The sequence below is a fragment of the Telmatherina bonti genome (genome assembly GCF_933228915.1).
Source record: "Telmatherina bonti genome assembly, chromosome: 16".
In the NCBI taxonomy this organism is placed as follows: domain Eukaryota; kingdom Metazoa; phylum Chordata; class Actinopteri; order Atheriniformes; family Telmatherinidae; genus Telmatherina; species Telmatherina bonti.
The window spans coordinates 27266775-27282407 of NC_136614.1; the positions used below are offsets into that span (position 1 = coordinate 27266775).

The 15633-nt window shown below is 40.9% G+C and overlaps 1 protein-coding gene across 1 annotated transcript in view; it reads left to right on the forward strand.

Annotated features, from left to right (window-relative positions):
* Nucleotides 1–15633, forward strand: part of klhl29 (kelch like family member 29) — a 247787-nt gene that overhangs the window by 174242 nt on the left and 57912 nt on the right. Inside the window, exon 10 of the mRNA XM_079255749.1 lies at nt 6482–6680. Within this exon, the coding sequence (XP_079111875.1) occupies nt 6482–6680 (199 nt within the window). The remainder of the gene's footprint in view (nt 1–6481; nt 6681–15633) is intronic.

Consider the following 15633-nt stretch of genomic DNA (forward strand, 5'->3'; position numbering starts at 1 on the left):
ACATGAAGCAGAATGACGTCCGACGCGGAGAGATGAAGGATCATTTCAGCAGGAAGGTACATGTTGGATATAAAAGATTACAAAAATAGGATTTTCTTTTTAAACCTTTTATTATATTTGCAAAGAACTGCAGTGTTTATGCTAAATTCAGCTGACTTACATGGTGGCAAGGCTAATGACTTAAGTATTGTCACTAGATTAATTTATAATGGCTTTTTTTTAAATTTACATGCAGAAGTTGTGAGATTGAAAGGAAGAGTGGAAACGGTGAGCATGTCTACTGAAGCCAGTTTGTCTCCCTTTCAGAGGAGTTGATGCACAATGTAGAAAATAGAAACAACTTTGTGAACTGCTTCTGATTTGGCGAAGATTAAAACAACATGAATCATCACTAACGTCCTGTCTGAGACTGCAAATTAGACCAGCTGACTGACTAGCACCATCCCACATATGACGGAGTAAAGACTAAAACGATTCCTGGAGAGGAATTCTCCATTTTCCTCATGTTGGTACTGTTGTGTCACATCTGGCCTGCCTGAGTCCTACAACCCCCTAAACACACACCCACATGCATACACACACCCCTCGAGTTTACTTTCTTAATCAATTAATAATAATGTGTCTGATACAGATTTCTTGTTTTAACCTTTTAAATGATCATTTCAGATTATTAGACAGACAAACAGAAATAAAGAACTTTATTCATCCTCGAAGGGAAATTCTGGCAGCTCAATGAAAAAACTCACTTTTCCAACTCTCACAAGTACGTATTAAAAACTAAATCAATTTAAAAAGACAGATCTGGTTTAAAATCTCAGTAAAAACAACATAAAGATGCTTAAAAAATAAGATGCTACTGTCTGTTAGCGCCGATGGCTGCCCTCCCTGAGCCGGGTTCTGCTGGAAGTTTTTTTCCTGTTAAAAGGGAGTTTTTTTTCCTTCCCACAGTCGCCTCCTGCATGCTCATCATGTGGGATTGGATTAAAGTCATGATTCAATGCAATCAGTTGGTTTCTATTATAGACTATGTACGGACTGGCTTGAAATGATGTGAATGTAAAGTGCCCTGTGACAACATTGTTGTAAAGTGGCGCTATACAATTAAAGCTGAATTGAATTGAATTGAAACCCAACTACTAGGTCTCATTAAGCATTATTCTGTAATCCCAACATCTAAAAAATGAGCTGTGATTGACCTGCCAGGAACTAGTTTTACGTCTGCATAAACTAGAGGACAGAACTGAATTCTGACACGGTGCTGAAAAGTGATTATAATCACCTCAAGCGGAACATTAACCTTACTCCCCAATTTCATGGTAATTCATTCAACATTTGTCACCAGCTACCAGAAAACCAGCAACAAGTCAGCCTGGCACAAGGATGTGAAAACGCTGAAGCAGAAGATGGCATTTCATGCTTCAAATTCTAGGATTCACGGTGCGTCGGTCTAAAAACATAAAGTTGGAGTTTGGTTTCCTTTGGAGGAAATTTTCCCGTGGGAGCCTCTTTGAGGCCTCATTTCTCACTAAACTTGTTTGAGGCATAACAGCACTCAAGTAGCCACATCTTCAAATATTTTTTTGGATTTCCATGTGTTAGATGTTGTTAAAAAAGCTTCGAAACCACACTTTCAGAATCTGCAAGTAACTCCGAATGCCTCTTGGGAGACTTGTTACTGGTGTTGCCACGGCTGGACACATTCCAGGCATTTCTTTCAAAACCACAAACATGAAACTCATTTCCCAAAAAAAAAAAAAGAAAAAAAAGACAGTTTGGAGAGAACAGCGTGCGCACTAATTTCTGCTTGAGGAGTTCAATGACTGACAAGGAGGAGGACTCCTGTGTTTCGCTGGGTCTGACACATTGGATTTGAATATTAGCATGAAGTGTGCAACTCTCCTTCATTTCCATGCCGATATATGCATGTGTGGGAGGAAGACAGAGGAGCAGGAATGGAGGTGGAGAGAATACCAGAAAGTGAAAAAGAAAAATGAGATGTTGTCAGTTCATTAAAATTAGACAGACGCAGACTATTTATTTCATTTCATTTTATTTTATATGCCTTTTATTAAAACGACGGTGCAAAAGGTGCTGGATTTGCTTTGCATTCGGTTGAGATAACGGCTAAAAATCTTGCACGTAAACAGGATCTCCCGTGCCGTTTATGATACAATTCATTCCCTCATTGTGAATGAATGATTACTCCCTGCTTGTTTATTTAATCAGAGGCCGGCCGCAGGTTGTCTCAAACCATTTAAAAAGATTTGCAGTCGGGTCATTTTTCAGACTAAGCAGACCAGATTAACTTCTATTACCGCGGTAAGTTGTCCTGCGTTCCCGCCGTGTGTTGACATTGCTGCAACAAAGTGTAATCATATAAGACATTGTTGTTATCATGAATGCAACCATCTGTCTGTTATTTTTTTTTGTGTCTGTTTTAAAGGCATATGTGCAGGTCTGTTTTTGCTTTATGGTTGTGCGAATGTGTTTTTAGGTGGATGTTTTCCTGTAACGTAGTAGCACTAGATGCCCTTGCCTTTTTGCACAGAGCAGATGTGAGGTATTTTTACTGCCGTTAAATGATCTTTGGCGAGTGAAGAGAGGCTGCAGCAGATGTGGGATTGCATGTAGCAAAGATGTACAGATGGTAAAGTGGGATCCCTGTTTTTTTTTTTTAAATCGTTTTCCACAGTTGAGAAAAACAAAGTGCGTGTGCAGTTAAGAACTTGTGCATATAGTTTTACAGTTTACTGTATCTGTACAAGTTTACCCTTTTATTTTTGCCATTTAGGCTTTTTTGCTGGAAGCAAACAGTTTGAGGTCACTGAGAGTTTCCAGTCAGCTCTGTTTAAAATGTAACATTCAGATTAGGATTATGATGACATCACTGTGATGCAAGTTTAAGTCCATATTTATGTGCAAAAGCATGTAAATGGTTAGGAAATGTATTTTTAGGTGTTTGTAAAGGTTTAGTTTATTTGTAAAAGTGCGTCTTTTCATGACGGTTAAACCATCCATGTCGTGTTTTCTACAACTTGTGGCGTGGTTAAAGCAGCTTATTTCCAAACAAGGAAATTTAAAATCTTAAATCAAAATTTACCAAGCAATAATTTATTAAAATATGGCTATTGATATTTGTGCCATGTTTCATTCAAGCTGTTTATGCTGCAAAGAATTTTGCAAAATATACTTGTAAATGTTCATGGAGCAAGATAATTGCAATTTAGTGTTATGGCGGTAGTAATTATGTTTACGTTGCATATTTCATTACACATAATCTCAATGCGCTGAAAACAACAGTGAACAAGCAACATGTTCTGCATCCGTGCATGGATGCAGAAAAGCAGAGTCATGTGCATGTTTACATGCATACACACATATTCAAACATGAGAAAAAACTTATTTAAATGACTTGCAGCGCAGCAAACATCACTAAACATGGAAGAAAATGTTGAAGTTCATAGTTAATTGTGAGTTTGTAAAACAGGAATGTTTTGAATACAGACACAGCTTTAATTGATTTCAGATCAGGATGCAGTTTATTCCAGAAATAGGGACGTATGGAAGCGGCTTCAAGCAAGGTTCACTGTGGAAATAAGTTAGTGACTAATATGATTTGCTGTTGCACTCATTGCTTTTACAGGAAATACATGAAGACATAGTTGTGAAAAGTTTTTTTTATTTTTTTTGTAGTCTAAATCTACATTGTCCTCTACTTGTTTTGCGTTATGGTTTATTTATTCTAAGTGTGTTTAACAGTCACTCGTCCATTCACACCAGCTATTCTTCATCAAATCCTGGTTTGTTTGGGAAGGAGTGAATGTCTGAAGCGCTCTGTCCATCCTTAAAGTGTAGCTGTTGCCTCAGGAGAAGCACCTGCAGGAAGTGGACTGTAACTTGTGCTGCAGAAATGAAAGTTGTCCAACATTAGCCAATAGATGAGCTGGTTTTTCTTGTTTGTTGTTGTTTTTTCCTGCTCATTCAGAATGTGCAGTAAGAAAGCAAACTCTACTGTCTAAATGTCCCCAAATGTTTGGTAAACTATGATCTCATGTCTCATCCCTCTTTTCTTTGCAGTTCTAGGTAAAAAAAAAAAGTAAATAAATACATACATACGCATATATTCACATACAACCTACCTAACATTAAATAGAGAACACTATTTAGTTTTTTGTTTTTTTTAATCTTATCAAAACTCAAAAGGGATTCTGCAACAAGGGACAATTTTAAGTTTCTTGGCCAAAATAAGCAGAACTTTTCTGCAAAACCACACATAAGTCCTCACCCATTCAGGGACAAACTTCACGCCAGTCCACCTGCAGTTTCAAAGGAGCACATTTATTTCTGGTTTTCCAGTAAGGGCGCCACCTGGCCGAAGCTGCCCCATATACAGCCCTAATTTAGCTCCGAAAGGTCAGAGCAGCAGCTACAGGTCCACCTTAGTGTGTCCTACAGAAACAAACACATGATTTTATTGTCTAAATCAACTTTAATTACAAAAAAGTGGTATTCTACGCTCAGATTGGACATGTGGACGTATTTACCAAGATAAGCTTTGTTTATTTATTTTTAGCTTTGGCAACACTTGCTTGTGAGCATGATTGCATCAGATTGTTTCCCAGAACCAAACAGGGAGTTACGTTACGGTAAACCAAAGCTTCTAGCTTCAAGCTGAAGTCCCACATCTGAGCGTGACATGAATGAGTTCCTACGAGGCGAATCTTCCACAGCGCTTTTTAATTGAAAGCGCCTGCTAATCTTCAGCTCAGACGCCTTCCTGCAGCAGAATCTCTGTATTCTAAGCAGCTTGCTTTGACTTCACCTTCTCGGACTTCATCATTCCGCGCTCCGAGCGACTGCAAGTGTTTATGTGGGTTTATTGAGCTGTTTGTTTGATAAACTGTGCTGAGTGCATTCAAGGATGAGGGAAGCAGACAGTCCCAGATGCGGGACGTAGGTTGGCTCCAAGCTTGCTGGTGGAGAGGAAATGTCATCAGCACATTCCTCTGACTCTTACACAAACATCGCATCTTTGCTCCCATCATCTTGTCTTTATTTGAAAAGTGCTCGTCTAGTTTCTCCCCACTTTCCTCTCGCGTCTTCCCACCTCTGCTTATCTGTACTGTCCCTTCTCGCCTCCTCTTTGCCTCTCCTGTGGTCAGATGAGCTCACGACATCGGTATGGAACAAATGGGACAAACGGCGGAGTGAAGAGGCCTCAGGTGGGAGAGAGAGCTGCCTTGGCAGAGCGTCAGCTTATTATTTGTTCTCCCCCGAATGATGTTTCTCCAGCTCTATTGCTTTGTCGCTTTCCCTCTGCGGCTTGGTCACTTCGCTCTGAGCCAAAAGGGTCAAAGGGGTCAGCCTCCACCCAGCTCTCTGTCGCTCCGTCCAAGCTTGTTTACAGCTTTTACTGTCGACATGGATGAGACTCCCACGGGGCTGCACATACACTTGTACACACAGAGTCAGGGGAAGAAAGAAAAAAAAATCACTCGACTGCCAGAACTATAAACAAGGTTGCCTTGGCAACACTGTCCTGCTGCTTTGTCTGAACACCTATATGGCTTACAGGTAAACAAGGGATGGAACAAACACTCACTTTATTACAAATTACATGTTAAAAAAGTTTTTTTTGCCTTTATCATATTGAACCAGTTCCCCACAGTGGAAAATTAAATATACCAGATTCAGACCAAAATGCTCTAAAATTGATCTTTATTTTCTTCTTTTAATGCGTCAACGAAAAATAAAATAATTGCACGGTCAGCAGTGCAGTAATTTAGCTTGAATGGCTTGTGATTAGTAGGAACTGCGTCTTAATTTAGCTGCAAAAAGAACATTTGCTTTCTGATTAAATATTTCATCTGAAGCAGAAAGTGGAAGTAGGATCCCCCCCCCCCCCCCGGCTGCTTTGTCTGAGCTCTCGCAGCGAAACTAAATTCTCTTGTGAAAGTGAGATTTTGCATGGAAGCCACTGAAAACTTGTGCAGAAATGTGATTTGTAGCTTCTTGTTGGCCGCGCGAATCGCTTTTAGCAGCTGAATTAGAGGAAAGTCTCCGGAGCCGCTGTGAATGCGCTTCTAAAGCTACATGAAAAAAGGGTTTAGATTGTAGGCAATATTTCCTCCCCGTGTTTGAACATTTTTGTCCTGCACAAGCATCAAAATAGAAAAAGTGACACTGGCATAGTTAAGCTGAAACTCTGACTCAACTAATGATCTTGTAGCTGCCAAGTTTCCTCACCAATAGACCCAAATTTTTTCAAACACGCCAGTTCTGTTGAGACAGAAAAAAACAGGTTATTTACGCAGCTAAAATGTCGTTATAATGAAGCCTGGAGTTCAATAAGCTGTTTGTTTACTGACTCCAATCTGCTCTGGTGATCTGTCCTTTTGATCACTCGGTAAATTCCTACATCAAATATTTGACATGTTTTCCTCCCAGTAAAGTTTTTTTTTGTTTATGTTTGTCCCCTCAGCATTTGTCGGAGCTGCTCGCGGTGGTCCGTCTTCCCTTCATCCATCCGTCCTACTTGCTCAACGTTGTGGATAACGAGGAGCTGATCAAGTCTTCAGAGGCCTGTCGGGATCTGGTCAACGAAGCCAAGCGCTACCACATGCTTCCTCATGCGCGGCAGGAGATGCAGACGCCCCGCACCCGGCCCAGACTCTCTGCAGGTACAGTGACGTGGCCTTGGTGGCCGTCACATAATCTCCCTCACACATAACTGACCCATAACATGTTTATTATCACCTGCGCACCCACCCACACAAAAATATCCACTTTTCATATTTTACAGCAGCAAGGTGGCAGAGAGGTCAGGGCTCCACAAGGACACCCTGACTTAGTGCTTGCTATTGATTTCTGCCCACAAAAGGAAGAGGAAGGCAATGATTTAGGACTCCATAATATTTTGCACACAGTTTTTTTGTTTTTTTTGTGGGTTTTTTTTTGAAAACTTGAAGAGTATGTTGCAGGTTAAACCCCCCCCTTAAGTCAGTATGTAGATAAATATTGATGGAACTGATGTTGCATAAAAACACACCTATAAATACACTGTTTGGACTTTTGGAGTAGTTTCTGTTAGAATTTTAGTACTGCATCTAAAACTGCAAGACAAGATACAATGTAAGAAAAAGGAGACGTTGTGCTAAAAAAAAAAAAAAAAAAAAGAAAGAAACACCCCTGCCATGAAAAGTGCTCAATCGCAGTAACAGTATTTCTCCTGTAGATGGCGCATGTTTATTCCTTTAAGGGTAATAACTATAGACTGTATATAAAAAGATGGACGGATCCTCCATGACGTCACCCATATGTTTCTGAAGAGCTGAATTGAAGCTCGGTGGGCGGTTCCTACCATCGCCATCTTGACAGGGGCATGCGTGTCGTCGTGCTCGGAAAATAAAAATATGGGCATATAGGTAGAGCTTAAAGGGGGGTTGTGAGCGTTGGGGTGGATGATTGACATTAAGCGAACCCCAAGCTGCCTGTAGCTAAGCGCTAACTGAGCTAACCTGGAGATAACAGGAGCTAACCATCTAACGAAGGTAAGCAGGCCAAAGCTAAGTCACGTTGTTAACCAGCTGAAAACTACAGTGTTCTACGTTCTTCTTACTTGAAGAGGGAAATTGGGTACCTGTGAATCAAAATGACACGCCCCTAAATATGCTGTATTTCGACATTAAGTTGCTATTAAACAGGGAAGTTAGAAAAAATCCACTCCCCCCAAAAGTTGTCAAAAGGGTAAACCTGATCTATTTGACCGAAAATGGATTTTTGTACCATGCTGTAAACAAGTTTATTTCTGCTGTGAAGTTGGTCTTTTTAACCAAGGGAGTTTATGGGGATTTGCTCTGTTTTTCAGCCCCTAGTGGATGAAGGGGGAACTGCAGTTTTATGCACTTCTGCATATGCTTCATTGTTAACCGCCGCAGGTTGCTGCTTGGTAATAACAAACAAACGCCATCTACAGGCCAGATCCTGTTACTGCACTTCTTGCAATTGTGTTTTTTTGATGTTTGCATCGGCAGCAGGTGGGTTTTACAAATGTCAATTTGAGGTTTTTGTTTGTTTGTTTTTTTACAGTTATCTTGCTCCATGAACATTTACAAGCAACCAGCCAATCATTTGATTTGAAGATCATGTTCGTTTATGTCGTTAACATCAAAGAATAACTCAATAAAATTTCACGGCGCCAGAAAATTGCTTCTGTTTGATAGATTTTTTTTTTTTTTTTTTTTGCTTTCCATCTGTGGTCAGCAAGGACTCCTTCTTCTTTCCTCCTGTAAAGAGCTTCCTAATTACGGTGTCTGCATGGTATTATGAGTTTCACACTGGCGTACCTTATAATTCTGCACAAGTTATTTTCTGCTCGGTAGAATAAAGATAATTGCCTAACAAATGGCATTTTATGGAGAGGTCGGTTTACCAGCAAAGCCCGTTGTCCAGCCTGCGTTTATGTTCCAGTAAACAAACACTGAGGAAAATTGCATTAGGTCAAGATTTTTGTATCTTTAATTGCCTGTAATGTAACAGCATGAGGTTTCATAAAGAGTCATTGGCCTCTTGAGAGGAGACATTTGTGTCATTACGTGTGCTCAGCGTCGTGCCATTACTCATCCTTGATCCAGTAGTTTTCTCTTTGTTCTCAGCAGTTTTCTTGAAGCATTTTCTGTCAAGACCCTTTTTTTTTTCTTTTTTTTTTTTTTTTTGTATGTGTTTTGGTATGTGCATATCTTAAGCAGTCTACATGCCCATTATGCAGCCTGAAGAGCGTACAGATTCACGGTAGCTCGTGGTCCTGTACAACAGAATTATATAAATGCATAAACGCTGCTGGGATGAATAGATGCATGATGCGTTTTACTCCAACGGCTCGATGAATGAGAAATCTATGCAAGTTCTCCCGACAAAGTTTTCGACTCATCTGAGAAGGAAGTTATTATGTTGGACTCAGTGCATCAGCGTGTGTGTTGGCTTCATAAAGATTAGTGCGTTCTAATGCGCTGCAGGAATGAAAATGAATAAATGTAGTGCAATTGTATATATGCTCATAGAGCTGAGTGTTTATTCTGCCTGGGCGTGTATTTACCGGTAGTCATGGTTATTTGTCTGCATGCATGTGTTGCTCAACCATCTGCTGCATTGGAGAGGGTGGGTTCGGCACAGCGGGGGTGCGTGTGGTCGCTGGGATTTGCCGATGTGGCGACTGCGAGAAAGATGAAATAAACACTGGAAGGAGAGTTTGAGGTTGTTGGGGAGTGTGTGGCGAACACACAGAGGATATGAAAGTGAAAGGATGGTGGAGAACAGGAGGAGAGGTCACAATGTGGTCAGGGGGGGAGGAGGGGAAGGAAAGGGAAGAGAAGGGGCCCGGGGATCAGAAATGAAATTTGAAGGGCAGACATTAGATTGAGCTTATTCCTTGAGCATGTGTCTTCTTGTGTAAGCAGTAAGTGTGTGTGTGTGTGTGTGTGTGTGTGTGTGTGTGTGTGTGTGTGTGTGTGTGTGTGTGTGTGTGTGTGTGTGTGTGTGTGTGTGTGTGTGTGTGGATTTTAAATGTGCACAAGCAGATGGGGCACCACCTGAGCCCGGTTGATAAGTCTGTCAGGCGGAAAAAGAAAGGAAAACTGCCATCCGTGAAGCACTTCTTGCTGAGCGGAGTCAATCTGTGAACTTGTGAGTCGCGTGCATTTGAGTGCATTGTTGTGTGTGTTAGCTGTGTGTGAGGGCCTCACACAATCGTTCTTTTTGCTCACGATAAATGTGACTTGAATTAGAACCTTTTCAACCCAGAAATTTAAGTTGCTGTTGTGCGACAGAATTTTAATGACATTCCTTGGACTTGGTAGGAGTAGCGCTCCCAGTTCAGGTATTCCCCATCATGGTTTGTAGACACCAGCTCACAGTAAATAGACTATTATTAGTGTCATTCGTGTAATTATTTAGAATTAGACAAACAAAAGCAGTAATGATATGTATGGCTGGTTGATAAAGAATACACCTAAGCAATGTGGAGGCTTATTGTTGGATTGTTTTTTGCATGTGGACCTTTTCGGGGATCCAATAAATACAGCATGTCAGAAAGATTTAGAGGCGCAATGACACATTTTCTTCCTCTCATGCAGAGTTCTACATTGCCCCCATGCCTTGTTCCAGTGACTTCACATAGCTGATTGATTTATCTGGCATTTTAGCATGAAAAAAAACAAAGGAAAGGACCGACCATTAACCAGTCGGGTCACTGGGTCAGACTTCTGCTGTATTTTTATTTTATGGCTCAAGTCAAACTTTATGCATGATGCATTGGTTTCCAGCTTTCTTTTCCAGCATTGCCAAGTGGCCACAGACCGTACAATTTCTCTGTATTAAGATATAAATTGAAACATTTATTGGCCTTTCCATAGAAGGTGGAACACTTGCATAATCATTTATGCAGATGGAGGAGGTTAAATGCACTTAAATCTCCTAAAGTATCGGGGTGTGTTTGGATTGTCCACCCACGCGATACAGAAGTCACACTGAGGGGAAGGTGAAACAGCTGCCAATGCATTTTAGGCTCTATGTAAATACAGCAGTCTATCTAGGCCTTACAATTATGCGCTGGACATTAACATTTATGTGTCGCATAAACAAATGCTGGCGGGATGCTTTCATGCTAAATCTGAGGGGAAGGGCTGCATCGGTTTGTTCTTTATGGTTGAGAACATGTAGCTCTGCATTCGACTGGCACAAATCCGACTGCACCATTGTTATTTTTTTTTGTTATTCTTCATATATGAGGATTAACTAGACATTTAAACTGTTAAACCATTTTTAGTTGATCAGTTCTAAATCAGTGTTATCCCCACAAGACGCTGTGCTAAAACATGATATGCAGCCATTATTTTGTTTTGCAATTTACACCTGACAGTGTTGAATGGCAAGGTCAAATGGGCTACAAAGGTGGCACAGGTGGCACTTCATCCTCAGGCTAGCAGGAGAGTCAGCAAAAAACCTGTCTGCAAAGGGAGCATCAGGGTGACTTATGCTAAGTGAAATGCTACCTCCAGTTTAACATTGAAGAGTTAGTGTGTTTTCTGTCCATTTATGTGTGACACTGGTGCAAACCCAGTATACGTACGGTGCAGAATCATTTACAACTATAAAAGCTAAGCTGCTGTGTTTTGGTTGTATTCTGCAGTTCAGAGCTGCTCAATTAGATGTTCAGGTGGGTCAGATTTTCAAATAAAAAAAATGATCAGAGTAAGGGGAAATAAATAAATAAAAATAAATAAATAAAAAGACACATTTACATTTTGAAAAATAAGTAGTTTATTCATTTTTTTATTTTAAATTCAATCCCACATGACTAGGGCAAATGCACAAAATAAAATAATGAAAATTCCACTTTTAACATAAGAAGGTCATATCAAACTAAACTTCTCAATGTGGTGCCTCCTCACATTATAATCTTTAGACACCGCCACACACTCATGTTAAACACATCGGTTTGGCGCTCGAATTTGACGAAAAAATAAACAAATACTTATCAGTCCAGGCGGAGTTAAATGTGCAGTTTTCGTTGTTAATTTTGCGTTTTGGGACAGAGAGCGACATGCTTGCTAGCGCTACTCTTACAACTTCAAAACACGACAACAGTTAATGTTGCTAGGCAACCAAGTGTTGCATTCATGGTCTGCACAGCTGTAGGATTGTAGGCTACTTAATCAGTGTAGAAATGGCTGAAGGTTTTTGATTAATATCTTTATTCTTTTATATGAGCTGGGCCACATAGAATTTGGTTCTGGGCCGCATATGGCCCGCAGGCCGTCATTTGAAGAGGCCTGCTGTAGTTCCTACCTGTGTAGCTACCTTGCTGTTATTTCTGTCTAAATTTCAGCAGTGCAGGTTAGACTGAATATTAAGCATTGAAAATAAAAATCATTAAATGCTCTGCAGAGTTTAGAGATACCACATTCTGTTTAGAACTTTTTATTTATTTAATAAGAGGCGACGCAACAACTATCTAGGACAACTTTAACAACACAAAAGTAAAAATCTGCCCCCAAGGTTAATGGTAGCTTAAATGCATTAAATATTTTCTTTGAATATTCTTTGAAATGCGACAAGGATAAAATGACCATTAAAATGGATAGTAATCGCCTCCGAGGATCCACTCCTGCAGCGCGTTGCAAGACAAAACGGGGTCAACATTTTTCAGTTATTAAAAAGTTAGACACCATAATGAGTACTTGCTCCATTAGCTGTAAGCTATAAAGTTGTTTTTTTATTGTAGCTGGATAGAATCAGCCAGATGGTTTCAGCACAGCCTTAATTGTCTTGTTTTCTCAGGTTTTTTTTTCTGGATATAGACTCCTGCTGTGCTGCATTGTTGAAAGCGCTTTATTCCCATCACCCAGTTTTTACTGATTGTGAGTTTTCCCATCAGTCACTCTGACAGGTCCTGACGTCTTACCAGATTGTTTCAGTCTCTTTCCGCGTCGAGTGAAGTATTCTGGTTTGAAACAAAATATGTATTTGGAGCAAGCGCTTTCACTCTGAATTACATCTCTTCGTAAAATTCCTAATAACCACAATGGCTCAAAGTTTATTTTTGAGCAGTCTCGCTGGCTTAAAATGAGGCTTACTCTGCACTCAGTTTAATATTCGGGGAACATTTTATTGAATGGCTGCTCTGCTCGTGAATTTTATTAGAAGCTAATTAAGAAGCCAAAAAAGATATTGGCCACAGAAATTGGCTGGCTGTGATCTTCAAACATCAATGCAATTTTAAATTCGGAGTGATAGGAATATTGCATTTTTCTGTGAATGTGTGTGCGCAGATGTGTGCAGGCTATTTTAACATCAAGTCTGAGGAAGACAGGAACAGCATGCCTACACTCTCATGCGGACAGAAAAAAGTTGAGTTAAGTGAAAACTAGGAGTGTCCCCTAATGAATCCATGCTATTTTGCGTGGTGTTTGTGCATCCATTAGTTGCTAATTGGTTAATTAGACCGTAGATGTGCGTCTGATTAGCTGTCATTAGACTTTCTAGGGGCATTGGGGGATTAAACAGCCAGCGGTGTGACGAGTTTGCTCACAAACATTACAGAAAATGAACTTTATATGTTCTCATGTAGCATTAGCAAGAAAAAAAAGGGGAAGTTTTCATGTTGCCCATGCTGTGTGTGTGTGTGTGTGTGTGTGTGTGTGTGTGTGTGTGTGTGTGTGTGTGTGTGTGTGTGTGTGCGCATGAGCCCAGACAAGCTCATACATTATGTTCCCATTTCCTTCTCTCCACATGTGTCGCTGTGCTCGGCTCAGAGGAGGGTGGAGAGCGCCAGGGCAAACTGTTAACTCAACCCAGCCAAGTGGAATAGCACTCAGACAAATGAGCTGTAATGACTAGGAGACGCAGGGGTCCAGCTCGCCTCACACTGTTTCTCTGTCTTGCTCTCACACACTCGCACTGTTAGACCTTTGAATGCATGCTATGTGTGGGGAAATCCTTCATCGGCAGCTCTACTCTTTTGTCACACACTCCTTCTCTCCGTCCAGTTGGTCGTTTCTAACCGAGCGGTGGTTAATGTGGAGGCGGAGACGGCTAAGTACGGTAACGCATCTGCAGAAGGAGCTCAGATGATAAAACTTTGATTATGCTGCGGGATTTACTCCAGCGTTCCCACACGAGTGCTTTATCTCTGATCGGAACCGTGGAAGCTGCTCTGCTGAAATCCTCTGGAGAGGTTAGGAACAAGTCTAACAGGCCGCTCTGCGTCGTCACTTTTTACGTTCCTGGTTTTTAAATAGCTGACTTTGGCAAGCCTGCACAATGGCGTGGCTCGCATTCACAGTTTAGCGTCAGTAGAAAATAGGCTGAAGTCCGAAGCCCGTAGGTCTGACATCCATCTACTCATTCACACCTCCGTCAGCCAGCAGCTCCTCGGAGATTAGTTTCAGTGTGCTGCCACCGCAAAGAAAGACGGGACAAGTCTCACACCTTGTAAGGAGAGCATAAAAGATCATCAGATGACTGTCCTCTGAAGTCTGCCACCTCCAGCTCTTGGCTCAGGCCCCGATTAACTCACTTCTTCACTAAACCCAAGCGACATATCCACAGCTGCTCCTCTTCCACTGACAACTGCTCTTTTTGGTGGAATAATTGAATTTATTTGTTATTTATTCCTCCGACACCAGCCATTATGTGAGCCGGCGGTAACGGGGAAGCTGTCAGTGCTTTCCAAAGACAATTATAAGCTTTTTTTTTTTTTAATATTCACTTACAAGTTTGTTGATTATTGTCCTGCTCCGTGTAATTATTCAGCCTGGTTTGTCTTTTAGAAGCAATGCAGCGTGAGATTACTCTGTTTCACCTCTCACGCTTGAAAAGCAAGATGTAGCAGAATGTGCCAGAAATGTCTTAATCGCTGTTTGTAAAGAGTGCCCTTCAGCAGATCCTCTTCCGATTTTATTTCTGGAGTCTGAGATGGTATTTGAGGGAGGGAGAAAGACATGGAGCAGGTGAGCGCATGAGAGATGGGGGTGGGGGGAGTTTGATGCAGCTTTTCACCGGAGAATTGGAGGATGAGTTTTTTGATATTCCTTTGACTTTGTCAAATCTCAAGCAAACACGTCTGTGTCGGCTCATAAATGCAACATGGAAGCCGTAGATCCGGATTAGACGACCTCTGCTCTGAATATTTGCAGCCAAAATTACGGTTACGTCCATTTGACCTTTAGACTGTCGGACCGAGCTGCAAGGGGAGAGAGGGGGAAAACGGTGGAGCAGAAGTAAGGAGAGGGAGACGGGATGTTGCTTTCCTGAGCTGCGCTTCGTGCTCAGACCGATGCTGAAGAGCATTTACAGAAACATGGATCAGCCTCGACACATCTGGCACTTTGACCTGCTGTACCAGCCGCGAGGCTTTAAGGCTGCTTCTGCCTCACCTGGAATTCACAGCAGGATGAAGCTGCTTTCAGCTGGATCAGTGCATGTGCTGATGCTGCAGGATGATTGTGGGAACATGTGTACCTGCATAAAAACAAATTTAAATCCTATATGATTTAAAAGGGGTTTGTTCATCCAAACAGCCGGAAAAAAAAGTGTGTGTGTGTGTGTGTGTTATCCAACAACACTTCCGACTGTTTTTCATTCAATTTGCCTTTTAATCAAACACGGGAACTATTAAAGGATTTTGCAGAAGCAACACTATGTGCATTCCCAGATGTCAAAAGACAAATTACAGAGGTTTGAGGACGATTCCCAACTCTCCCAAGAAATCGCTGATTCGCAGACTTCTTGCTCAACAGATGCCCTGAAAGACTACAGGCTACAAAATGCACACATGCATCAACACACACAATAAAATAGTGCCTACACACTAGGGGTGGGAAAATCAAATCGAAAAATCGCAAAAAAAAAAAAAAAAAAAAAAAAAACAGGATTTTTTTGTTTCACAATTTTAAAGTTGATTGTTTTTTGTTAAAATATGTTTTGTTTTGTTTTTTTTTTGTTTTTTTGTTTTTTTACAATTAAATAAAATTAATCCACTATCAAATTTTGGTAATTTTTTATTAGTTTTTAGTTGTCTTCCTGGGCATTATAGCAGCAGGTTGATGGTCTGGCTACTGTGTTGTTTTCTCCTAA